The sequence below is a fragment of the Mustelus asterias genome, chromosome 2, assembly GCF_964213995.1.
Source record: "Mustelus asterias chromosome 2, sMusAst1.hap1.1, whole genome shotgun sequence".
NCBI lineage: Eukaryota > Metazoa > Chordata > Chondrichthyes > Carcharhiniformes > Triakidae > Mustelus > Mustelus asterias.
The window spans coordinates 60,505,326-60,533,294 of NC_135802.1; the positions used below are offsets into that span (position 1 = coordinate 60,505,326).

Sequence of the window (27,969 nt, forward strand, 5' to 3'; positions counted from 1 at the left end):
TGCAAGGACTGTTTCCAATCAGGCCAACAGAAACCAAATCTGTCCATCAAGGAGCAGCTCCAATGGGTGTAATATAGAAAAGAGAAAGGGGTATCTAGAATAGAATCCATGCAGTGCAAAAAGAGGCTATTCAGCCAATCAAGCCTGCACCGACAACGATCCCACCCAGGCCCTATTCCCTTAACCCCACGTATTTGCCCTACTAATCCTCTTGACACTAAGGGGCAATTTAGCATGGCTAATCAACCTAACCCACACATCTTTGGAGGAAACCGGAGCATCTGGAGGAAGCCCACACAGACACAGGGAGAAGGTGCAAACTCCTGTTGTTCCTTTGTTTAAGAAGGGTAGCAAGAATAATCCAGGTAATTACAGGCCGGTGAGCCTTACATCAATGGAAGGGAAATTATTGGAGAGTATTCTTCGAGACAGGATTTATTCCCACTTGGAAATAAGTGGACACATTAGTGAGAGGAAACACGGCTTTGTGAAGGGGAGGTCGTGTCTCATGAACTTGATCGAGTTTTTTGAGGAAGTGACGAAGATGATTGATGAGGGTAGGGCAGTGGATGTTGTCTACATGGACTTCAGTAAGGCCTTTGACAAGGTCCCTCATGGCAGACTGGTGCAGAAGGTGAAGTTGCATGGGATCAGAGGTGAGCTGGCAAGGTGGATACAAAACTGGCTCGGTCAAAGAAGACAGAGGGTAGCAGTGGAAGGGTGAGTTTCTGAATGGAGGGCTGTGACAAGTGGCGTTCCTCAGGGATCAGTGCTGGGACCTTTCCTGTTTGTAATATATATAAATGATTTGGAGGAAAATGCAACTGGTTTGATTAGTAAATTTGCGGACAACACAAAGGTTGGTGGATTTGCAGATTGCAATGAGGACCATCAGAGGATACAGCAGGATATAGATCAGTTGGAGAATTGGGCGGAGAGAAGGCAGATGGAGTTTAATCTGGACAAATGTGAGGTAATGCATTTTGGAAGGTCTAATACAGATAGAAAATATACAGTAAATGGTAGAACCCTTAAGAGTATTGATAGGCAAAGGGATCTGGGTATACAGGTACACTGAAAGTGGCAATGCAGGTGGAGAAGGTAGTCAAGAAGGCATACGGCATGCTTGCCTTCATCAGCCGGGACATTGAGTTTAATAACTGGCAAGTCATGTTGCAGTTTTATAGAACCTTAGTTAGGCCACACTTGGAATATAGTTTCAATTCTGGTCGCCACACTACCAGAAGGATGTGGAGGCTTTGGAGAGGATACAGAAAAGATTTACCAGGACGTTGCCTGGTATGGAGGGCATTAGCTATGAGGAGAGGTTGGAGAAACTTGGTTTGTTCTCACTGGAACGATGGAGGTTGAGGGGCGACCTGATAGACGTCTACAAGATTATGAGAGGCATGTTCAGAAGCATGTTCAGATAGTCAGAAGCCTTTTCCCAGGTTGGAAGAGTCAATTACTGGGGGCACAGATTTAAGGTGCGAGGGGCAAGGTTTAAAGGAGATGTACGAGGTAGACTTTTTACACAGAGAGTAGTGGGTGCCTGGAACTCGTTGCCGGGGGAGGTAGTGGAAGCTGATACGATAGTGACTTTTAAGGGGCATCTTGACAAATACATGAACAGGATGGGAATAGAGGGAAATGGTCCCCGGAAGGGTAGGGGGTTTTAGTTCAGTCGGGCAGCATGCTCGGTGCAGGCTTGGAGGGCTGAAGGGCCTGTTCCTGTGCTGTAATTTTCTTTGTTCTTTGTTCTTTGTTCCACGCAGTCATCCGAGGCCGGAATTGTACCCGGATCCCTGGCACTGTGAGTGCTAACCACTGGGCCACCATGCCACCCCCATCTAACCAAGCTGTGGATGGAGACCAGGTCCTATAGGCCTCATGTATCACATCTACTTTATCTCTGAATTACAGGGCGAAACTGCACTCAGATATGCTGTGTCTGATAAATTTATGCCTAGATTCCAAACTTCATCAGAAGAGAAGGATTGCGAAGTTTTGCACTGATTGGTGGTAGATAATGAGTAAATATATATATGAAATGCATTTGCCACATTGTGTTAATCGATGTAAAGATTTTTCTGCTAGTATTAACAACGTTGTCATGGCCATGCCTATAGGGTTAATGATTTCTATTGGACAACACTGACCTACAGCCTCAGACGGGCCCTTTTTATGTCTGCCTTATTGGTAAATAAATGCAAAATCCGAGCAAAAGGATGTTCAATATGAGCAGAATGTGTTCAACCTAAACACATACTAATGTAGATTTAAATTGTATATGTTGTTCCTGAATGTGGTAATACAAAACCGAGAATATGGTGGCATAACAGTTATGCTAGTGAGTTTATGATACAGTTAAATTCAATTTGAAAGCAAGCTCTGGAAATTAAAAGCTGGAAGCAGTAAAAGTGAAAATGAAGCTGATGATTGTCATAAAAACCCAACTGATTCCCTGATACCCTGTCCTTATCTGGTCTGACTCCAGTCCCTCACCAATGTGGTTGGACTTTTAACTGCCCATTCAGTTGTATTAAAACACTGTGCAACGGTTCATAAAGAAGGCTCACCACTGTCTTTCAGGGTAAATCTAACGGGCAATAAATGGTGGCTTCACTGATGATAACCACGTCTTGAGGATAGCTTTTATTAAAAACTCCATGGTCCACACCAGTGTGACCCACAAAGACAAAAGCATATGCTGAAAAAAGCACTGGACTTTCAACTGACAGAGCGAATAATCTTTGTCTGAAAACTCTAGATGGCAGCAGTTTCCTGCAAAACTATTTCTTTAAAAGGTCTTTTGTCATCATATTCATAGAATCATATCATAGAATCCCTAGAATGCAGAAGAGGCCTTCGGCCCATTGAGTCTGCACCAACTCTCCGAGAAAGTATCTTACTCAGGCCCTCTCCCCCACCTTATCCCTCTAATCCCACATATTTTACCATGGCCAATCCATCTAACCAACAGGTCTTTGGACACTAAAGGGCAATTTAGCACGGCCAATCCATCTAACTTGCACAGCTTTGGACTGTTATGGTTTTGTGGTCATGTGGATCAGGGATTATTTCCTCTCATTCTGAAGTTGATTTATATCAGACAAGTGGAGGTGATGTTACCAGCCTTCGCATTATTTGAAATAATTGTGTGTGTGGTGGATTACAATCCTACCCCCTTTTTGAGACAATCCCAGATTATTCCCCTCAATTTTCGGTTGAGAAAGACACATCCTAATAACACTTCTGACACGTCTTCCTTTTTGCTCAACCGAAGGTCCCCCCAATGTGGCTGACAGGGTGCTTGACTGTGTCTGACCCATTATTCCCATTCCTCTGCTCTCACCTTTTCCGCTCCCTCCCAGAACCATGATAGGCTCCCCCCTGTCCTCACCTTTTACCCCACCAGCCTCCACAGCCCCACATTCATCCTCCGCCATTTCTGCCAATTCCAACATGACACAACCACCAGACATACCTTTCCCTCACCCATTTGTCAGCATTCCATAGGAACCATTTCCTGGTCCAGTACTCCATCACCCCCAACTCCTCATCCCCTTTCCATGGCACCATCCCATGAAATCACAGAAGGTGCCCCTTTACCTCCTCCCTCCTCACCATCCAATGGTCCCAAACATTCTTTTCAGGTGAAGCAGCATTTAGTTCGCACCTCCTTCAGTTTGATCTTCTGTATTCTCTGCTCCCACTGTGGTCTCCTCTACAATGGGGAGGCTAAACTCAGACTGGGTGACTTTCGTGTGTAACACCTTTGCTCAGTCCATAAGCATGACCCTGACCTTCCTGTTGCTTATCATTTTATACAGTATAAAATTGATCACATTTCTCCCTCACTTTAACTCTGAAGAAGAGTCATATGGACTCAACTCTGTTTCTTTCCCCACAGATGCTGCCAGGCCTGCTGAGTTTTTCCCGTATTTTCTATTTAATTTAAATTAAGGATGGTATGAACTTGAAAAAAAAAGGCATACAATGCTGCAAAGATTAGTGATGGGTCAGATGACTGGGAAAACTTTAGAAAACAGGAAAGGATGACTAAAACAAAATGAAAGAAGGAGAGTACAAGAGGAAACTAGCAATGATTATAAAAACAGACAGTAACCACTAAAAGAATATAAAGATAAAAAGAGTAGCTAAAGTTGGTCCCTTCAAGGTTGAGACTTAGGATTTAATATTGGGAAACAAGGAAATGGCAGAGTATTTTGCATCTCTCCTCTCAATAAAAAACACAAAAATATCCCAAGGAAAGAGGAAATGAAGTGGGAGGAAAGGAGGGATACAATAGGTTGGAAACTATGGGCAGAAGTTAATGTCCTACTCCTGGCACGTTTGGTGGCATAGGGGATGTTTAATCAGGCAGGAGAGTGACAGCTGGGAACCTTGCCACCTTTGCTCTGATTGAGTCTGGGGCAGGAAGACTCATGGAAAGCCTTCTTATCCTGCTGCCAATTGAAGCCCTTAACTAGTCAATTAATGTCCACTTAAGGGCCTGAACCCTCTGCCATGGGTATCAACCCACTGTTTGTCGGGGGACTCACCATGCAGGAAACCTGAAAAGCAATTGCTATCAGGCTTGTTAGTGGACTTCCCGAGTGGAGGGAATCCCTTGTTGTCAGATACACAGTGTCTGAGGGACCTGGTATTGGGAAGGGAGTGGCCACTTGAGACCCATCCTCTTGCCTCCTCCTGCCCTCCCCCATGACCCCCATCTTGTGACCCTCATCCTACTGTCACTCATATGTGACCTTGGCAATCCTGACCTTGGGTGGGTGCATTACCTGCAGAAGCCACCGACTTCCTGGTTGCACTGCTGGGCAACGCACAGCTGCTGGTCTTTGATTGGCCAGCCACCTCAGAATTCTTTACATAGAAACATAGAAGATAGGAGCAGGAGGAGGCCATTTAGCCCTTCAAGCCCACTCCGTCATTCATCACAATCATGGCTGATCATCCAACTCAATAGTCTAGTCCTACTTTTTCCACCTAACCTTTGATCCCATTCACTCCAAGTGCTATATCCAGCCGCCTCTTGAATACATTCAATGTTTTGGCATCAATTACTTCCTGTGGTAATGAATTCCACAGGCTCACCATTCTTTGAGTGAAGGAATGTCTCCTCACCTCCGTCCTAAATGGTCTATCCTGAATCCTCAGGCTGTGACCCCTGGTCCTGGACTCCCCCACCATCGGAATATCCTCCCTGCATCTACCCTGTCTAGTCCTGTTAGAATTTTATAAGTCTCTATGAGATCCCTGTTATTCGTTTGAATTCCAGCGAAAACAATCCTAACCTCATCAATCTCTCCTCATACGTCAGTCCCGCCATCCCCGGAATCAGCCTGGTAAACCTTCGCTGCATTCCTTCAAGAGCAAGAACATCCTTCCTCAGAAACGGAGACCAAAACTGCACACAATACTCTAGACGTGGCCTCACCAAGGCCCTGTATAATTGCAACAACATCGGTAAAACCGATGTTATCCGATCCAGTTAATCCGAAAGAACACCATCGCTGCCCAGTTAAGTGCTAGATTGGCACCAAATTAAGCCTTAGCTGCAAAGAGATAACGAGTGAGGCAGGAGGCTGCCCTGAAGAACCCAGGCAAGCAAGGAGAGCGAGATTGTGAGAATGTGTGAGTATGAGGGATGGAGGGGAGACTGTGAGGGCATGGGGAGAAGGGGCAGAGGAGTGTGAGGGTGTGAGGGGAGAAGAGTATGTGAAGGGATTAGCCAGGGTTGTGAACTTGCAAAGAGGGAGAGTGTATGAGGACCGGCTTGCAATTTGCACTTAAGCAAGACCCCATTTCAATCTGACTTTAGGCCTACCTGTTTGAGCACAAGAACTGACCTCTACACCAGTTTGCAATGTAAGCTGCCACTCTGCAGTTGCGATCCCAATTTACATTTTCCAACTGCTCAAATAACTCATATCAACAGCCCTTTTGCATAGTCTTCCTCCAATGCCATTTGTAATTGATATCATGATTGTACCAGTGAGATAACGGGTTTATGTAGGTTGCTGCATTCATTGGCTGGTTGCTATTTTGGTTTATTGACTCATAAGGAAAAATATCACCCCGTTACAATATTTGACACAATGGCAAAAATGGGACAACTTGGCAAGAATATGGTATAGATTTATTTTTTGATCCAGCGTTAAAATACACAATGCAATGGCCTACAAAAGTGAAAATTGATGTAAAACTTAAAATCTTGCAAGCGCACAGTAGGTTGACCAATGGATATTGAGAGTTTAGTTTCTTCCATAGTAACCCCTGTTACACCTGGAGTTGTGCTGTGCCACATTAGGTAGCCCACATTGTTTTTCTTTCCCTGAATTGTTCAAAGATGGCCTTGGAAACCTATGCAGTTTGTTTCCATTCTGTTGTGAGGATTTCCTTCGGTACAGCAGAAGTAAAAGGCACACATTGCTGTCAGCAGTCTGAGCTCGGGACATCCTTGAAATGCTGAACTGCACTTGACCAGACAGGAGCATGTGGGCTGCAGCCGTCACTCAGTCAGTGTCGGAGGCAACAGTTCATCTCTTGTTCATGACCATCACTTGCTCAAATCGCCACAACTGCTGGGTGATGTATTTGTTGCACGGTCTCAGGAATAAGTCTTTGCTTGTTCCATTCTTTAGAGCCTCAATGCACTTGCCAGTAGAGACGTGGATAATTTCTCCACTCTAAAAAGAAAAAGCAGTGTATATCTACTTGGATTTGTTTAAAGCACAATGTCCCATGTATATAGCTGTGAGGAATCTCACAAATCAGATCAGTTTTTTTTAAAACAGAATGTATTAGAATCATCTCCTTTTATTTCTCCACAGGAACAGCATCTTTATTTAGTCAGTTTAATTTAATTTAAGTGGCTGATTTATTTTTCCCTTGCAGCCATTGGGCTGGATTTAATCAGAGAAGTCGGAGAACCAGCATAGATTTCCCATCAGTTCCATCGGGGAGCCTGACAAGAAGTGCCTGAAGTGGCCACTGTCAGGTCTTCCTCGGGATTCATTGGAATTGCCAGGAGTGATTTACGGAGCTTCATCTCAACAGGCTGTAATTTCCGAGCTCCAGGGTATCGTATTGGGGGTTACCCAAAAGGTGCGCTGGGGAATGTCCCCCCCCCCTCCCCCACCCCCCCACCACTACCTGCACCACCCTATGGAAGTTCCCAGGTGAGGTTTGCATGGCAGTTTTCCAGGAAGTGCAGACTTCCCCTGGGCAATTGCCCTGTGCTGAAAACCATCTGAAAATGCAATTTAAATTCGAGACTTCAGATGGCTTTTTTAGCTACTGCTAAACAGAAAAAGTTAGAAGAATTAAAATCTCTTCTAACTTCTGGGTAACTATTGCATAGACCCACACTGATCCCCACATGACCAGGGTCACACCAAAGCTTTACCCAACCTGACTCCCAAGGCCTAGCCCAACCCAATCCCCACCCTCAAGGCCTGATTCGACCTGACCAAACTTCACCTCTCCCCTAGCATAGAACCAACCCATCCTGTCCCCAAGGCCTGACCCCACCTAACCCCCACCCCAAGGCCTAACCCCACCTAAGCCCCAGCCCCAAGGCCTGACCCCACCTAACCTCCCACTTAACCAAACCCCTACTCCCAAGGTAGACCCAACCCCCAAGGCCAAACTCGATTTGACCCAACCCACATCTCCAAAGCCTGACCCAACCCAACCCTTAGCCCAACTGGCCCCCAGCCCCATTGTCTGATTTGACCTCCCCTCCCCCTGAGGCCTGACCTGAATACTCTCATCCCCCCCACAAGTCCTGACCCAACCACCCATCCCCAAATCCTTCCATGTACCTTATCCACTTACCTTTCCACTAGCCTGTCAAGGACCTTTAAACTTGGATGGGTCTTTAGCTTACCTGGTTTGTGGCAGCTAGTGCTATAAAAGAGGCGTGGCCTCCTTACATCTGACAAAGCTGTCTTTTGACGCTAGACTTTGGGGACTAGCTGCATTGCCTGGATCTTGCCCCGTCGGAGTTGGAAGATCGGGTGAAACAGGATCGAAAAAGAATTTGGGTAAGAAAGTAGAAGCAGAGTGGCAGTCTGACTCTGATTGCCACTTTGAGGAGGTTTGGGCCCTATATAGGTTTTCCTGTGAGACTTCCTTCTAAGATGCACCTCTTATACAGTGGCCTGGACCTCTGAGGAACAACAGTAGCTTGGTGCAGCCCTGCAGCAACACCATGAGCAGCTGCCAGAACACTGGGAGGAGGAGGAAGAGGTGCCTGATTTGCCTTTGATGCTTGCAGACTTACACAGCTCTGGAGGACAGAAGATGAACACAGAGTCATAGCTTGAAGGAATTGATAACCCCAGCACAGGTTCTGTAGGCAAAGCTAAAGCAATGGGAGATAAATCAAGTTGGATTTAAACAGGAGATGGAGTCATAGTCATAGAGGTTTACAGCATGGAAACGGGCCCTTCAGCCCAATTTGTCCGTGCCACCCAGTTTTTAACCACTAAGCTAGTCCCAATTGCCTGCATTTGGCCCATATCCCTCTATACCCATCTTACCCATGTAACTGTTAAAAAATAGAGTGGAGCCTAGTGATCTAATTGAATAGGTCTACTAAAGAGATGACACTTGTATGATGACCTAATGGCCTCCTTCTGCGCTCCATCATTCCAGATCCTATGATTTGAATTAAGAGCAGTAGACTGTACTCGTGCACATTGTCCAAAAAGTTCCTTATATATGCCAAGTAAATTATTGGAGACTGACAAACCTTCTGCACATTCCACTGCTGTTCCGATTCCATCTTGTTCCCTCTGTGACAATTCTGCAATATGATCCGCTCGTTCCTGACATCAATGCAAAATTGTACAATGGCACCAAATCGGATTTCTCTTCCACTGTTATATTCAAAATGCTGTGTGAAGAAGAACAGCAACAGGTTTGTTAACATAACTGCACTGAATGGCCATTTATTCACTTGTCTATAACTGACTGAGGGATAAATCAAGTCTGTGTCGATTGCACTAAAGCAAGGCTGCTTTATTGAAATAGTTACTCAGTTAAAGGTAGTTAATAATTAATTATTTCCTCTATAAATTTCAAGTCTTAGTTGTCTCATTTTAAATGTAGAACACAATGCAGAAGGTTCAACTTTCTGTTCATAGCTGACAGCTGAAAAATATATAACTGACAAGCTTACCCACTTCACTCATCATTTAGATAACTTGCCACTACTAATTTATTTTCTTACATCACAAAGCTGAATACTGTAGCTGTTTAACTCAGTTTAATGATTGAAGGAGCTAAACCAACTTCCACCTTGATTCCGATGCCTGATATTCAACATGACAGTAGATTGAACAATCTGACCCAAGATGTTAATCCATAACAGCAAAATGTTTTAAAATTGTTTATATGAAGCAACATGAAGTTTTATATTTGGCAGTGAAGCATAGATTGAGCATTATTTTGTTTATTCATTTGTGGGATATGGGAGTTGCTGGCTGGCCAACATTTATTGCCCATCCCTAGCTGCCCCAGAGCAGTTGAGAGTCAACCACATTACCATGGCTCTGGAGTCACATGTAGGTCAGACCAGGTAAGGAGGGCAGATTTCCCTCCCTAAAGGACAGTAGTGAACTAGATGGGTTTTTTCGACAATGATTTCATTGTCATCAGTAGATTCTTAATTCCAGATTTTTTAAATATTGAATTCAAATTTTACCATTTGCCGTGGCAGGATTTGAACTGTGTCCCCAGAACATTAGTTGAGTTTCTGGATTTCTAGTCAAGCAATAATACCATTAGGCCATTATGTATATTAGACATTACCTGATTCCCATTGCCACTGCATGAAGCAAGTGTTACAGGATATCCACCTGTGCTCCATTTGGTCTCGTAACCTGCACAATAGCCTGTGCCAATGTTATGGAGCTGGAAGCAAAAAGAAAGTGCATAGAATGAGGATATTTATAATCGGTATTCCTGCTTCATTGCCACTGCTCAGTACATTTTGTCCCATGTTTAAAATGGGTCATCCAGACTTAAGCAAATTTAGAGAAAGCAATTAAAAATTTAGTAAGTTGAATATTGTTTCTTATAAAATAATGACACATTAAAATTAGAAAGCAATCAGTTTTCTTCCATGGATCTGACATTCCATATGCCTCTGACAGAAAATAAACAAGGTCCATTGAAGCTTACTAGGATAAACTGTTAATACAAACATTTTTATTTTTATGCGGGAGACATTTTTACTTCAGGTTTCCAGTATTATAGTATCTTGTTCGTATTATTATTGTTATAAACTGTCTCTTATGTTCAGAAGTATTAGTTTATAACTGAGTAAAAAATGAAGGTTTTACTTTATTGAACCTCATGATTTAGAAGATTAAGAATAGCAAATAGAAAGTTAGATAAAATACCAAAAACCTTTGTCTTGCTGCCGCAGAATATCCAGGTGTGTCCTCAGGCACGTAGAGCTCTGGGTAGATGTTAGTCAAAAACCAATGAAAATTCTTACAGCTTAGTCTCTTCCGCAGCTGCAGTCGCTCCATACAGTCAGGCACCTCAGTCTACCAAAACAGGCAGAAATTGATATCTGTATTTAGCTGAACTGCATCAAATGAAGTAGGGCCGAGTCAGCTGAGATCAGTCACACCACATTTAAAAATGAATGGGCTAATAATTTCTTTAAAATAACAGGAAGAAAAATTTGATGCACACACATAATATTAGTCACAAATATATATTAAGTTTTGAATGACTATTCAATATGCATCAGTCGTTTAGCTTAAAATCAATGCCGGAATCATTTCGATTGTCTGGTACTGAAAGTCCTTTTATGAAAGGAGTTAAAATACTCATTTATAATTCGCTAAAATATGACTTTATTTTATTTAATAGAATTTTTTTTATTTGAGAAAATTAAAGAACCCTGTCAAAGCTGCTGATAAAGTGAGGCCAGAAGCCTAGATCCACTTCAGCGAAATGTTAAATCACCTGTTTTTTCTTAAACAGAGCAAAGCAAAAATTACTCCCTAACCTTACTCAGCAAATATGCAGGCGTGTCTCGCTTGTAGAAAATCTCTTTGAAGGAATCCAGCCAAACCTCTGCTACGCGGATTTTGTTTTTCATCACAATCTCTTCATCTGGGAGGGAATGTAGGAGATGCTTCCTGTACACGTGACCAACTCTAGAGCAGGGCAGAATCTCCACTGAACCACCACAGAGCCAGACCTGGGAGAAAGGAACACCGTCTAAAATAAACAGGATACTATCGGGTCACTAAAGATTTTGGGAATTTTGTTTGGACACAGCCCATTTTGCTACTAATGACAACATCATATTTCAAAGTACTGCAATTGAATAGGCTCACGGTATGGTTAGAGCAACATACATTCCAAAAATATTGCACTTGTTCAGCATTATTAATATTCCTGACCAGAACAAAGTTACAAAACTTGTTTCTGAGTGTTCTGCTATTTTAGTCTGGAAGCCACTTATTGGAAATTAAAAACCCTTACTGGCCACAGATTGGAAGCATAGTTTACCTTGCATAATTTGGTTTCATATCTGGTACTTAGAAGCTGTGATCATGATGTACCCACTGCTACCAAGATGAGCTGTATGTCAGGCAGGCAAAGGGAGCAAGGTCTTGTGCTTAATAGGTAAATGCCATCAAAGAACAAAAGAACAAAGAAAATTAAGCACAGGAACAGGCCCTTCGGCCCTCCAAGCCTGCACTGACCATGCTGCCCAACTGAACTAAAACCTTCTACCCTTCCGGGGACCATATCCCTCTATTCCCATCCTATTCATGTATTTATCAAGATACCCCTTAAAAGTCACTACCGTATCCGGTAACGGGTTCCAGGCATCCACTACTCTCTGTGTAAAAAATCTGCCTCGTACATCTCCTTTAAACCTTGCCTCTCGCACCTTAAACCTGTGCCCTTTAGTAATTGATTCTTCCAATCTGGGAAAAAGCTTCTGACTATCCACTCTGTCCATGCCTCTCATAATCCTGTAGACTTCTATCAGATCGCCCCTCAACCTCCGTTGTTCCAGTGAGAACAAACCAAGCTTCTCCAACCTCTCCTCATAGCTAATGCTCCATACCAGGCAACATCCTGGTAAATCTTTTCTGTACCCTCTCCAAAGCCTCCACATCCTTCTGGTAGTGTGGTGACCAGAATTGAACACTATATTCCAAGTGCGGCCTAACTAAGGTTCTATAAAGCTGCAACATGACTTGCCAATTTTTAAACTCAATGCCCGGCCGATACAGGCAAGCATGCCATATGCCTTCTTGACTATCTTCTCCACCTGCATTGCCACTTTCAGCAACCTGTGTACCTGTACACCCAGATCCCTTTGCCTATCAATACTCTTAAGGGTTCTGCCATTTACTGTATATTTCCTATTTGTATTAGACTTTCCAAAATGCATTACCTCACATTCGTCCGGATTTGTTAATCACTCAATTAACTCTGCAGCACTTGCCTACTGAGCTTGTTTGAATACACTCTGGGATATAGGCTGGAACTCTCCCACCTCACCCGCCACAGAATCGGCATCGGCAAGGGTCCGACAGCAGAAATCTCCGTTAACCTTGGGCGGGAATTTTCGGCCTTGCCCGAGTGATGTCGTAAAATCCCGTCCATAATAGTTTGTCTTTATTAGGGCACAACGTGGGCATAAGCAAATTTGCAGCTGATTTTACACTCTGCCACTTTTTCTTCTGCATCAGGCTGCTGATTTACTACTCCCTGTTTGTACTATACTGCCCAAGAAATAGTTTTGTTCCTTTGTCCTGAAATTTATATTTTTTGTTTTCACTAAGAGCAGGTATGTACTTCATCATGCTAGAACTTCTGTTAGTAAAGATCAGCTAGAGTATGCTCAAACATAATTGGTGTTATCTTCCAGCAGTACTGTGTTTAATTCGAGAACATCTAGCAACAGCTCAGTTGCAACAGCCAAGTGAACAGAACAGACCCTCACATATCCTGGATGTTGCTAGTTCAGTTCCATGTCACATTATAAAGTAACAACAACAACTTCATAGAAACTAGAAGCAAGAATAGGCCATTCAGCCCTTCAAGCCTGTTCCACCATTCACTGTGATATCAAATTCAATATCCTGACCCCCCTTCTACCCCATATCCCTTGATCCCTTTATCCCCAAGAGCTATATCTAATTTCTTCTTGAAATAAGACAACATTTCGGCCTCAACTACTTTCTGTGGTAGTGAATTCTACAGATTCACCACTCTCAGGGTCAAGAAATTTCTCCTCACCTCAGTTCTAAAAGGTTTACCCCTTATCCTCAAACTATGGCCCCTTGTTCTGGACTCCCCCACGATTGGGAACATTCTTTCTGAATCTTGTATTTAACATCATGAAATATCTCAAAATGCATCAGAGGAGAATTATAAAGTAAAGCGAGCTGCATCAGATGACCAAAAGCTTGGTCAAAGAGGTAGGTTTTAAAGAGTATCTTAATGGAGGAAAGTAAGGTAGTGAGGTGTAGGGAGGCAATTCCACATTTGGGGTCTAGACAACTGAAAGTATGGTCATCAATGATATACCAATAAAACTGGGTAAGCACAAGAAGCCAGAACTGACAAGAGTGCAGATATGTTAGAGGGGCTGGAGGGGATTACAGAGACACAGAGGATTACAGAGATACGGAGGATTACAGAGATACAGAGCTCCAATGTTGTGAAGAGACTCGTTTAATCTCAGACTGTTGCCTCGAATGTATCTTTGGTATTCGCCGCAACCACTCTACATGGTAAGGAGTTCCACACTTCTCCCATTCTGAGTGAGGAGGTAACTCCTAAATTCCTTACTGGATTTATTGCAGACTATATTATATTTATGACCTCTAGTTTTGGACTCTCTCAAGTTTTTTTCATTCATTCATGGGATGTGGGCATCACTGCTGAGCCAGCATTTGTTGTCCAGAGCAATTAGGAGTCAACCAGGTAAGGACACCAGATTTTCTTCCCTAAAGGATATTAGTGAAGCAGATGTGTGTTTACAACAATCTACAATGCTTTCATCTTTAGACGTTTAATTCTAGATTTTTATTTCCTTGGTGGGATTTGAACCTGCTGCCTCACAGCGCCAGGGACCTGGGTTCGATTCCCTGCTTGGGTCACTGTCTGTGTGGAGTTTGCACTTTCTCCGGGTGCTCCGGTTTCCTCCCACAGTCTAAAGATGTGCAGGTTAGATGGATTGGCCATGCTAAATTGCCCCTTAGTGTCAGGGGGACTAGCTAGGGTAAATGCATGGGGTGATGGGGATAGGGCCTGGGTGGGGTTGTGGTCAGTGCAGACTTGTTGGGCAGAATGGCCTCCTTCTGCACTGTAGGGATTCTATGATTCTCAGAGCAAACTGTTTTCTCCAGTCACCATACCAGTCACCATGGTAATATAACACCGGTGCCAGCAAAACCTGACAGGCACTGAAGTTTATATGCAGATTTTGTTACTTTCTAAAGATGTGAAATCCCATCTTGAATACAGAAGAGCAAACTGAGCGAAAAATGAGAACACCTTATCAGAAATCGCCTGGGATTATGACAATGTCACAATTAAACATACGCAGTCAAGGTGCAGCTTGGGAGATTGCACTGTAATTATATCTGGTTCAGTTCAATCAGCCTCTGCTCAGAATGAAATGTGAAAGAGGCCAGAGATTGTATAGAATGTGACCCTAACACATCTGTCATACCTCAACTAATGGTCTTAGATAGAGAATCAATAAAATCCACTGAAATGAGAATTTTGCCAAACATTTAACACCTTCAAAAAGCTGGACGGTGGAATGCCAGGACCTGGATTCAGCCATTCTCAACTCAGAATCGACACGTTACTTAAGGAAACAGTCTTACTCGTTCGAATTATTTTTCTGTCATCATTATGGTACATTAGGGCCACACAATATAAACTGAATCCTTGATGCTTAATGGATAAATTCACTGCCAGTCACGCAAGTCAGACACTCGGGTCCAATTGCCGGTCTGTGTTAAATTTAACATTCACATTTAGTGTGTTGGTGTACCTACCGGTTCAAAAAGACAGCTCACCACCTTCTCAAGGGCAATTTGGGATGGGCAATAAATGTGGCCGAGCCAGCAACATCTGCATCCCATGAAAGGATAAAGAAAAGTTGGCCATTTGTGTCAGTACCAGCTCTTTCCTCGAGCAATTCAGAATGAATCCTGCTGCCTCATACTTGCCCCAAATTTCAATTGTCTTCCTTCACATCAAATATTTATTCAGCTTTTCCGAGTCTGTGCCTCAAACACTCACAGTGGGAATAAATCTCATGTTCCAGCAACAAGTGAACAAGGAAATGTTTTCTCATCTTTCACCACATTCTCTTTGTGACAGTTTTAAATTGATGACTTCATGTCATTAATCCCCCAATCAGAGGAAACAGTCTTTCCCTATTCACCCTCTGAAAACTCTTCCAAACATTAAAATTCTCGATTAAAACTTCTTCAGGACCCACTTATTTCAAACTGCTTTTATGGTTGCAGTGGCAAAGTGAACATTGAGGGGATAGGTTTTGACTTCACGGTGGCACAGTGGTTAGCACTGCTGCCTCACAGCACCAAAGACCCGGGTTCAATTCCTGGCTTGGGTCACTGTCTGTGTGGAGTCTGCACATTCTCCCCGTGTCTGCGTGGGTTTTCTCCGGGTGCTCCAGTTTCCACCCACAGTCCACAAGACGTGCTGGTTAGGTGCATTGGCCATGCTAAATTCTCCCTCACTGTACCCAAACAGGTGCTGGAGTGTGGCGACTAAGGGATTTTCACAGTAACTTCATTGCAGTGTTGATGTAAGCCTACTTGTGACATTAATAAATAAACTTGTAAAACTGATTGGAGCAAATTGCCTATTTTACATTTCTCTCATCTATTATTTCCACTAAAATCAATTAAAATAAAAATCAGGAGAGATGTACACGACACAAGAAATAGGAGAATTTGGTCGGAAAAGCATGGAGAGACAATACAAAGTAAGGAGTAAAATTCTTAAAGGGGTGCAGCGCTGAATAGAGGGGGAGAAACTGTTTCTGCTCATAAAAAGGATCAGGAACGAGAGGGCACAGATTTAAAGTAAGTTGCAAAAGAAGCAAATGCGATGGAAGACAAATCTTTTTCACAGAACGAGTGGTTTGGGTCTGCCTGGAAGTGAGATGGATTCAGGCTGAATGAGGCATTAGATGATTATTTGAATAGAAACAGTGTGCAGGGATTCGGGAAAAAGGCATGAGAATGGCACTGAGTCATGATGCTCGTTTGAAGACCCGGTGCAGACACAATGGGCCAACTGGCCTCCTTCTGTCCATCAAGCCTGCTCTGCCATTCAATATGCTCATGGCTGATCATGAGCTTCAACTCTATTTTTCCACCCACTCCCCGTATCCTTTAATTCCCTCAGAGACCAAACATTTGTCTATTTCAGCATTAAATATATTCAAAAATGAGGCACCCACAACTGTTTACGGTAGAGAATTCCAAAGATTAACCATCCTTTGAGTGAAGTAATTTCTCCTTCTCTTGGTCCTAAATGAGCTGTCCCATATGCTGAAACTGTGCCCTTGTGTTTTAAATTCCCCGACCAGTGGAAACAATCTCCCAGCATCCACCCCATCAAGCATCTTTAGAATTTCATAGGTTTCAATGAGTTTGCCTTTCATTGTCCTAAACTCTAGTGAATATAAGTCCAATTACTCAGCATGTCATCATAGGGCTTATCTCAGGAACCAATTTATTGAACTTTTGTTGTACCGCTTCTAATGTGAATATATCGATCTTAAATGTGGAAACCAAAGCTATACACAGTGGGCCCTATTTTACCATTTTGATTTTAAGTGCTGGGCGGACTTGAAACTGGAAGTGTTTCAGATCTGTTTTTAGGTCCGTTCTGAGGTGCCCCCATGCGCACTCTGCATGAAAAAATATCAGCGATTCTGAATCTCGCTGCAGAAGCCTGTGGGCGGGGTTTAACACGCCCGAAACCCTGCAGCTCCGATCGGAGCCTTCAACTGCACATGTGCAAAAAAAAGATAGAATGCTGCTTCCCTGCCACATCCCTCCCGGGTTGGATAATGCCTCCCCCTGGCCCCCACAGACATTGTTCCCTCCAACATTACTGACCCCCTTATCCCCCCAACCCCCACCACCCAGACTGATCGCAGCCCCCTCCCGCCCACCCCACCACCGATCTCAGGCAGAGCGGCAGCGGCCCCCCCTTCCCCCCCCACCGATCTAAGGCAATGCCCCCCCCTTCTTCCCCCTGATTGCAGGCAGAGTGGCAACACCTCCCTTTCCCCACCACCAATCTCAGAGTGATCCCCCCTCTCCCTTCCCCCCCCCACCCCAGCCCCCATCTCCCCCTGACTCCGATGACTGTGTGACACCTCCCTCTCTTGCCCCTGTCTCCAATCATCAGAGAGGCACTGATCTACTACCGCCACACCACCACCGCCCCCCCCCTCCCATCAGCACATCTGCAAGTGCTCACTTGCCTTCCCCTCAATGCTAACAAGCAAACTGCATGGAACTTGCTGGACTTGCCAAACTGCCTGCAGCTGATCTGCCCTAACGAGGGGCAGCTCCATAAAAACCCCAAGGATGGACAGGCAGGCAGGAAAAAGATGACCACACAACCAGCCCCCAGATTCACTGAAGGTGACCTTGGGAGGCTGCTGGATGCGGCAGAGGTGAGGCGAGTCACCCTCTTCACCCCAGCAGGACACAGATCCAGGGGGCTGATAGCAATGCCCAGGAGGCAGTTGCCTCTTCAGTCAGTGCCATGGTATTGACTCCCAGAACGGGGAAGCAGTGCCGCAAGAAGGTCAATGACCTCATCCAGATAGCAAGGGTGAGTGCTTAACCCTATCTAGCATCTTCCCCCAAATCGACCCCAGATCGTCCCACCTGAAGTACCTCGAATGCTTCCAGTCCCTGACCCCTAAGCACTTCCTTCCTATTCCCCCCACAAGAGTATCATTGTGCTTGCCCTCTAAGGGTCACCACCTGATACTCTGCAGTAGTCACGCCATCATTTCCTTCATGGCTCCTTCTGTCCCCACAGGAGAAGACCGATCATAACACCCGAGAGAGGGCGAAGACATGGGGTGGTGGTCCTTGTCCCCTTTGTGGAGCGGGTGTTGGAGCTGTCCAGGGAAGGAGAGATGCAGGCTGTCAGTGACAGCATGGTCGGGCTGGAGTCAAGAAGTGAGCGCCTGTCAATCCTCCACTCAATTTGAGGCAATTTCTAGGGGGCATGGGTTTTGGGTGCGAGGGGTAAGGTTTCAAGGAAATATATGAGGCATGTTGATTTGCACAGAGAGGGTAGTGGGTGTCTGGAACTCGTTGCCGGGGGAGTTCACAGATATAGATATGATAGTGACCTTTAAGGGGTGTCTTTACAGCTATGTGAATGGGATGGGAATAGAGGCATATGGTCCCTGGAAGGGTAGGGGGTAACGAATCAGATGGTCGCTGCAGGCTTGGTGGGCCGAAGGGCCTGTTCCTGTGATGTGATCTTTATGCTTTGTTCTATGTTCAATGGAGAAATGTGAATCAAGTTTTTTGCATCCTGAATTCTTCCCTCTTCCTTGCACTTAACCTTGTGTCCTGTGTTACAGGAACAGATCCGGACGCCCTGGGGCCTTCTGACACCGTGGCCCCCCACTGCGGCTCCCACCTATCCCGCTCCAGACAGTCCGAACGAGTCCTCGGAATATTTGGGTGAAGGGACTTCCGAGGATGGCACCGTTTTGGCGTTGTAGTACCCACTACACAGACGTGGGCCAGGTGCCAGCGTGCATATGGAGCTCAGCTAGGAGTCAGACTAGTTTGCACCAGGGCATCATCAGAATGGTGCTTGGCGAGACGTCACCACCCTCCTGCCTGCAAAGAAACTTGCTCACACAGCGTATCCAGGCCCACCACTCTGGTGTGACGATGTTGCAGGAGATAGAAGGACTTTGGGAGGGTGGGTGGGGGGTGGAATGGAACCCACGTGCACAGATACAGCCCCATAGTGAGTGAGGCGCCTGGTGATCAGGGACTCCCTAGCTGCCCTCGCATGCCTCATTCAAGCTGCCAGCGCTCCAGCGCCTGGATGGTGTTGCTCGATGTGCTCCTCCTCTTCTTCCTCCTCCTCTTCCTCCTCCTCCCCAGCGACGCTCGGCTGGTCAGCCTCCATGTCCTCCTCCTGCTCCAAAAGGTCACCTCTCTGCTGTGCTAGGTTGTGCAGGGCACAGCACACCACCACAATGCAGGAAGAGATCGGGGGGCTGTATTGTATGGCGTGGCCAAACAGATCCAGGCACCAGAATCGCATTTTGAGGAGCTGAATGCACCTCTCCACTATCGTGCGGGTGGCTACATGGGCCTCATTATATCAGGTCTCCGGCTCAGTCACAGGCCTCCGCACGTCAGCCATGTCCGAAGCTGGTAACCCATATCACCCATGAGCCACCCCCGCAGCCTGGGCTCCTCAAAGGCCTCAGGTATGTCAGAGCTCCTCAGATGAAGCTGTCATGCACACTGCCTGGGTATCTCGCACAGACATACATAATGTTCATATTGTGGTCACAAAGCAGTTGGACATTCAGGGAGCGGAACCCCTTTCTGTTGCTGAATCTTCGTGGGTTCTGCAGTGGGGCCTTGAGGGCAACGTGGGTGCAGTCGATGGCCCCTTGTACGTTAGGCATCCCTGCAATGGCTGCGAACCCTGCAGCCCGTGCTTCCTGCTGGGCCTGGTCCAGGTTAAATTTAATGTACTGTCCAGCCTGGGCATACAGGGCTTCTGTGACCTGCTTGACACAGGTGTGCCAGCTGACTGGGAAATGCCACAGACATCACCACTAGGGGTCTGGAAGGAGCCAGTTGCACGAAAGATCAGAGCAGCCATCAATTTGACAGCCACCGAAAGTGGGTGCCCCTCTCTAGCCGAGGTGCCAGGTCCTGCAACAGGTGGCACAGGTGTTTCCCTGTCTCCCTTTGCAGGTGGAGCTGTCGGCAGCACACGGTGTCTGACATCTGTTCAAATGACATTTGTGCACGGAACTGCCGGAGTCTCCGCTCCCTCCTTCCTCTGCACACCCCCGCACCCCCACCCCCTCCCCAGCCCCTCCCCACCACCCCAGCCAAATGGCGGCCACCTCCTGCCTCTGGTGCTTGTCTCCCTCTACTCTTGCAAGTGGCAAGGCCCGCGCCTGCTGTGCCCGCAATTCTTCCTCCTGCTCCTCCTCCTCAGCTCCAGCAGCAACCAAAAGAACAGCAAGATCGATTGGTTGCATCGCAAAAGCCATCTCGTCACTCTGAAGGGGGGTGGGGGGGGGGCGGGGTGGGAGTTGGAGGAGGAGAGGAACACGGGTAGAGGTTAAGGAATGCTGCTTGCCCCAAGCCCATCAACAGTCACTGTCCATACTGCCCATTTCCCCACCCACATGTTAGCCAGCATCACAGCCCCCCCAATTCCCCATCCACATTCCCCCCAGAATCACAGACCCCCCATTCCTCACCCACATGCCCCTAGAATCATGGACCCCCCCATTCCCCTTCCACATGCCCCTCAGAATCACAGCTCCTTGGAAAGTTCTGAGGCTGCAGCAGTGTAATTTGCAAGGGCTTTGTGCACATCCTTCAGCTGGAAGAGTGCTGAGTGCACTAGGACCCAGCATCATCCACAAGACCCAAGGTCAGTGCTGAGACTCAGGTCCATGCTGCAAATCGGACATTCGACACCTTGCTGAGCAACAGCCTCCCACCCTACCACACACACTCGCAGAGTCCCCCTCGACCCGAAAAACAAAATGGCCGCAACAAAAGGACCCCTGTAGGCAGCAAAGAGCAGTTGGACACTATGCACTTACCTCCTCACTAACCCTCACTGATGGAGCGCCTGAGTCGCACTTTTATGGATCATGTCTGTTCAGGCCGATTCCGGATTGGTGGTGGTAAAGGGGGAAGTGCAGTCCATTAAGTCAATTGAAATGCATTCAAATACATTTAAATGTTCATCGTGCCCATTTTGGGCGCGTTTCCGATCACAGCCATTTTTGGGCCTTGCTAAAGGGGGAGCCGGCGCAGAGGTGGGCGCGGATCACACTACTCGCCTCACGACTTTACCAAGTTTTCACGCCTGAAAATGGGTGCAACGCGATGGTAAAATTGCCCTCAGTATTCCAAAACCTTGTGAAATTGTAGCAAGATGTTTGTATTCTTGTACTCCAATCCCTTTGCAATAACAGGCAACATGCCATTTGGCCTTCCTAATTACATGCTGCATCTGCATGTTAACTTTCTGTGTTCCTTGTACAAGCACACCCAAGTTTCTTAACATTTCACACCCTTTTAACAAATATTCTGCTTTTCTATTCTTCTGAGCAAAGAGAATAACTTCACATTTCCTTCTTAAATTATAATCCATCTGCCATCTTGTTGTCCACCTGTCTATATCTCTCTGGAGGCTCCTCCATGTCCTCCCCACAGCTTAACTTTCCACTTAGTTTTGTATAAATCGGAAAACTGAAGATACTTTGCTTTCTGTCTCTCCACGCAAGTCACTCATATAGATTGTAAATATCTAAGGCCCCAGCTCTGATCTTTACGGCACTCTAATATTCACTGCTTTCCAGCTTGAAAACGCTCCATATATACCCACTCTCTGCTTTCTATCCATTAACCAATCCTCTATCCTTGCTCCCAACTCCATGACCCCATAACTTACTTATTCACCTTTTGTGTGGCACCTTAGTGAATGCATTTGGAAATCGAGGTGTGCTACATCTACTCATTCTCCTTTATCTATACTTCTATCTTTACATTCTCAAAAAACTCTAATGCATTTGTCAACAGGATTTGCCTTTAGTAAATCCTTGTTGACTTGTTCTAATCATACAATACCTTTCTAGGTGCAATGTTAAGACTACCTTAATAATAAATTCTAGCATTTTCCCAACAATTGATGTTAGGCTAATTGGCCTGTAGTTCTCTATTCTCTCTCCCTTTAAAAAAGCAGGAAATTATCATTTGCTAACTTCCAATCCAATGGGACCATTCCCAAATCTAAGGAATTTTGGGGCATAATAGTTGGCACATTCACTGTGTCTGCAGCTCATAGGATCCCTACAGTACAGAGAGAGGCCATTCGGCCCATCAAGTCTGCACCAACAGCAATCCCACCCTATCTCTGAAACCCCATATATTTACCCTGCTAATCCCCCCGAAACTAGGGTCAATTTAGTATGGCTGATCACTTAACCCCATATTTTTGGACTGTGGGAGGAAACCCACACAAACACAGGGAGAATGTACAAACTCCACACAGTGACCCAAGCCGGGAATCAAACCCAGGCCCTGGCGCTGTGAGGCAGCAGTGCTAACCACTGTGCCACCATGCCGCCCCCGATCTCTTTCCGAATCCTTGGGTGTAAACCATCAGTTCCTGGGCATTTGTCAGATCTGAGTACCTTAAGCTTCTTCAATACCTTTTTTCTCTGCTGATATTAATTTCCTCACTATTTCTAACTTCTAGGTTACATAGAACATAGAAAAGCTACAGCACAAACAGGCCCTTCGGCCCACAAGTTGCACTGAACATGTCCCTACCTACTAGGCTTACCTATAACCCCCTATCTTACTAACTTCCATGAATTTATCCAAAAGTCTCTTAAAAGACCCTATTGAATCCGCCTCCACCACCACTACCGGCAGCCAATTCCACGCACCCACCACCCTCTGAAAAACTTACCCCTAACATCTCCTCTGTACCTAGTCCCCAGCACCCTAAACCTGTGACCTCTTGTGGCAACCATTTCAGCCCTGGGTAAAAGCCTCTGAGAATCCACTCTATCAATACCCCTCAACATCTTATACACCTCTATCAGGTCACCTCTCATCCTTCGCCTCTCCAAGGAGAAAAGACCTAGCTCTCTCAACCTATCCTCATAAGGCATGCCACCTAATCCAGGCAACCTCCTTGTAAATCTCCTCTGCACCCTTTCTATGGCTTCCATATCCTTTCTGTAATGAGGCGACCAGAACTGGGCACAGTACTCCAGGTGGGGTCTGACCAGGATCCTATACAGCTGCAGCATTATCTCCCGATTTCTAAACTCAATTCCTCTATTGATGAAGGCCAGTATTCCATACGCCTTCTTAATCACAGCCTCCATCTGCGATGCTGCTTTGAGCGTCCTATGAACTCGGACCCCAAGATCCTTCTGATCTTCCACACTGCCAAGCGTCTTACCCTTAATATTATATTCTTTCATGCTATTCGACCTGCCAAAATGAACCACCACACACTTATCTGGGTTGAAGTCCATCTGCCACTTCTCCGCCCAGTCTTGCATCTTATCTGCGTCTCGTTGCAACTGCTGACATCCCTCTACACTATCCACAACACCACCAACCTTTGTGTCATCAGCAAACTTGCCAACACATCCTTCCACTTCCTCATCCAGGTCATTTATAAAAATCACAAAGAGCAAGGGTCCCAGAACAGATCCCTGGGGCACTCCACTGGTGACCGACCTCCACTCTGAAAAAGACCCATCTACAACCACTCTCTGCCTCCTGTGGGCAAGCCAGTTCTGAATCCACAAAGCAATGTCCCCTTGTATCCCATGTCCCTTCACTTTCTCAATGAGCCTTGCATGGGGCTTTACTGTGTGTAAAATGGGGTGTCATTTTTCTCCTCAACCTGTCGTACAAAATCAAATATAACACGACAAATATTCTCATTATGTTCAGTAAACCACTAACATGGAGTGATCAGAGGAAATAATTTAACAGAAGAATGTACACAGGTCTTCCTAGGAAGTAATTGTACAAGAAGTACAAAATGCCCATTTGACAACTTTTTAAATTAAGATTAACAAACAAAACACTGTAATTCAATCTGTGTTGGTGGAAAAGTTCCTGGAAATCAGTGCCGTATATAGAGAGGAAATACAAGTCAGTGATTTATTATTTTCAGGTGTTTACTTTGCTCAAGAAATTTTTTAGCTCTAAGTGAAATGAATCTGGCACCAAAACTGGATAACATAGGGTAGGATTTTCCCCTCCACAGACCAAGTGTGGTAAACACTTGGTCTGCGGAGGTTCCCAAATGTGGGAACACAGCTTTTCCCTGCCACCTGCCATGGCATGTTTTCACACCCAATTGTCCACCTTATAAAATTTACATCACTGGAAACATGCCATTTAGCCGATGGGCTGCCTGTGATGCACCTGCTCCGCTAAGATCTCAGTGAATTCTTGCTCTGCGCGCCTTATTGAAATCATACCTGCACTCAGATCTTTTAGTATCTGCAGCCAGGAATGCTACAGGTGAGAGACTGCCCCCAAAACCAGGAGGAGTGCAGGCTCCAAGTTTTGTGACACCTTGCTGGGTCACCTTCTGGATACTGTAGAGGCCCACCATGACCTTCTGTATCTCTGGGGTGGATGACAGAAGTCCAACAAGGTCATCAATCCAACTTGGGAGGAGGTGTCTGCGGTGGTGAGTGCTACTTCAGCCTCAGGAAAACAGTGATACAGTGCCACAAATGAATGAAGATCAGTGTAAGTTATCACAAACCACGCAGATGTTACCTGCAAGGGCGTCTCAAGTTGAAGCACTGGTTCATGGTGGTGTATAGTTTTGTTTTAGGAATGGTGTGAAGAGTCATGCGAAACCCCCAGTGAGAATAACTATCACGTAACAATTACTAAAGACTATTTAATAAATTAAGGAAAAGACAAATACACACAAATAGAACTATAAAACTGTAAGACAATTAAATATTTGAATTACTAAACACACACAGTTAAAAATCAATTACTCCTTGTTCCAAAATATGTATCTGTGATCCCAAAATCCTTTAAATAAATCTATAAATCAAATCCAGCTTATAGTTACTGCATAATATAAAGCAGATGATCAAGTCTGGGAAACATCTTTTCCTGCTCCATATTTAAACTGCCTTTGTGAAGGCAGTTCCTGCACTATCTTGACTTTAAGACCTCTTGCTCTTAACTGTGAGATGTGAAACTGGCCTGTCGGCTCTGAGATGTTACAATGCCTGCCTACTTCTGCAAGTGCTGACAATTACATCCTGGTTCCTCTTTGTTTTCCCTTATATATTTGGGCTGTCTGCATCTCTCACATTTAGTGACTCTCGAAATTAGTATCTGCATACCTTCACTAATCCTCTAGAAGGCATCCTTATCATCTGCCTTGCCATGCTTAATGGACACTCTTAGCACCACTTCTACCTTTATCATCACTATTTACATTCCCTTGGTCTTTTTGTCTATGCCATTCCGATCAATTACAGCCTCCCCACCTCCCTTCACCCTCACTAGTATAAACCTTGTCTGATTTTCCTTGTCTTTAGTTCTGATGCAGGGTCATCCTGATTCGAAACGTTGCCTCTATTCTCTCTCCACTGATGCTGTCAGGCCTGCCGAGTTTCTCCAGCATTTTCTGTTTTTGTTAAACATTAATGACATAACCGTGCCCCCCTCCCCCTCCCTTCCCACCTCCCATTTTCTCACCCATTTTACACTTAGAAATTTTTGAGAAAATCCCGCCCGATAAATTTTAATGCCTGAAATCCTTGAAATCTCATTGCCTAATTTCATGTTGTGGTCAATCCCTCAGAATCTCCTTGGTTTCAGAGCAGGCAAGTCATCACACTATCCCAGTATCAATATTGCTGAATATATTTCAGAAATATTACAGCAAAGCGAGGAAATCAGTGTCTCAAAGCTTGCAGAACTCCAGTGCGATGTTGTAGTACAGAGTGTTCAAGACTAATACCACTTAGATTTGAGGGTTCTGACATTCAAACCTTACCCTGAGAGATAGCTCCACATTTTCTGTTCCCCACATCAGCATTGCTGGATCATATGCACCAATATTTTGGAAATAATGTCGATTGATCCCGAGCACTCCTCCAGATACAGCCGGACTCCTGAAATAAGAGCAGTGACAGAGAGGAATCGTGCTTAATTAAGGTGACAAATTAAAGAAATGACTAGTGACGTATTTCCTCTACATTTTTCTGGGGAATATCATCAACTTATAGGAGATCAATATTGCCTATTTGACTAGTTATCATTGAGTTTCAGCATTAAATCAAGTACAACAGAACCATACTCAGAGTAACTCTTCTTTTACTCTGTCCCATCAATGTGCCTTGGTCGCAGATTCAGAACGGTATCCTTATGGCATCAGTAAACATTTTTACACTTTTCCAAGAGTGGGAAATTGCAAATTAGAGGAAAGGTTAGTTGGCTTTCTGATTTCAGTCGGAGCTGGACGGAGACCGTGCCAACTAGTTTAGCTGTCCATGAAATGTTTACTTCTGGTACACTTACAAGTGCTGAGAGGATTATAGTTCCTCATTTAAGGAATGAATGTTTGATAGATTTCAGATAGGGGAAACAGCATTTACTTGTACTCCTTTCAATTTAGTATCGCATATTGTATTGAATGCTCAGGATATGGCCACGTCTTTCACCTAGGCACTTTATAGCCTTCTGGACTTAACGCTGAGGACAACAGTTTTATGTCACAAAAGCAAAATACTGCAGATGCTGGAAATCTGAAATAAGAACAGAAAATGCTGGAAAGACTCAGCAGGTCTGGCAGCATCTGTGGAGAGAGAAACAGAGTTAACTTTTCGAGTGCGTATGACTCTTCTTCAGAGCTGAAGAGGGGCAGAAATATAAGTTGTTGTTGCTGAGGTGGTCAGAGGAAGCATCTTATGATAAGGATATTTACCCATCTATCAAAAAAGGGAGTACTTTAAATAGATAAACATCACACATATAACCATTTAACTCTAATCCTCCACTTAAAAATAATGAGCATCCTTTTTAAAAAATGATTTTTTTAAATTTTGAGATCCAGTGACATTTGAAGTTCGAAGTGTAGGATACAATGACAATTAAAGCGTTAAGGACTGACGAAGTGGCCAGTGAAGGTGAGATCCTGGAAGAGAATACATTAGGAGATGTCATGACACATCTTGATTTCAACATGGTGAAGTTACAAGAAAAGGTGGAGTATTATATTTAGAGTTGAAAATAAATAATAGAAGAAAGTTCAGAGAAAAAAAGACCAACAATGTAATTTGCGGAGTTGGAGTGACATTTCCCATTGTAAATCATTAGATAATTACCAATGATATATGAAGGGTGGCACAGTGGTTAACACTGCTGCCTCACAGCGCCAGGGACCCAGGTTCGATTCCCGGCTTGGGTCATTGTCTGTGTGGAATCTGCACGTTCTCCCCATGTCTGCGTGGGTTTCTTCCGGGTGCTCCAGTTTCCTCCCACAGTCCAAAGATGTGCGGGTTAGGTGGATTTTGGCAATGCTAAATTGCTCCTTAGTGTCAGGGGGACTAGCTGAGGAAAATGCATGGGGTTATGGGGATAGGGCCTGGGTGGAATTGTGTTCGGTGCAGCCTCGATGGACCGATTGGCCTCCTTCTGCACTGTCGGATTCTATGATGCTATAAGCAAGGTTATTACTAAGATCTTCATGGAGAATTTCATTCTGAATAATTTTTAAAAATTTTATGCCAAATAGTTTGGCGACCTGCCTGCATTGTAACTCACAAACCACAGTCTAAGCAAACATCAATAGAGTCATCATAAGCAAATCAGACTTCAGTCTCATTCCGCAGTGGAGCATCCGGAATGTTCATTGGAATCTCAACAGATTTCAGCGCAAATAAAATATTTTAATTAAAACATATATAGGAAAGCCTCTGAAGTGTGTTTTCAAACAGACAATAAAATAAAAAATAGAACATAGAAAAGCTACAGCACAAACAGGCCCTTCGGCCCACAAGTTGCGCCGAACATGTCCCTACCTACTCGGCTTACCTGTAGCCCTCTATCTTACTAACTTCCATGA

General features: G+C 44.9%; 1 protein-coding gene across 2 annotated transcripts in view; it reads right to left on the reverse strand.

Annotated features, from left to right (window-relative positions):
- Window positions 1–6,137: 6,137 nt before the first annotated feature.
- LOC144503446 (polypeptide N-acetylgalactosaminyltransferase 15-like) overlaps window positions 6,138–27,969 on the reverse strand; it is a 56,859-nt gene continuing 35,027 nt past the window's right edge. The window contains exons 5-10 of one of the 2 annotated variants that reach the window (XR_013499480.1): window positions 25,900–26,017; window positions 11,057–11,251; window positions 10,444–10,586; window positions 9,844–9,945; window positions 8,783–8,926; window positions 6,138–6,713 (exon numbers count right to left, since the gene is read on the reverse strand). Coding sequence is in view for 1 of the 2 variants with exons in the window: in XM_078227770.1 (XP_078083896.1) it covers window positions 6,564–6,713; window positions 8,783–8,926; window positions 9,844–9,945; window positions 10,437–10,586; window positions 11,057–11,251; window positions 25,900–26,017 (859 nt within the window). In the remaining variant the exon portion in view is untranslated. Of the gene's footprint in view, window positions 6,714–8,782; window positions 8,927–9,843; window positions 9,946–10,436; window positions 10,587–11,056; window positions 11,252–25,899; window positions 26,018–27,969 lie in introns of both variants that reach the window. The other variant, XM_078227770.1, reaches the window with a different exon arrangement.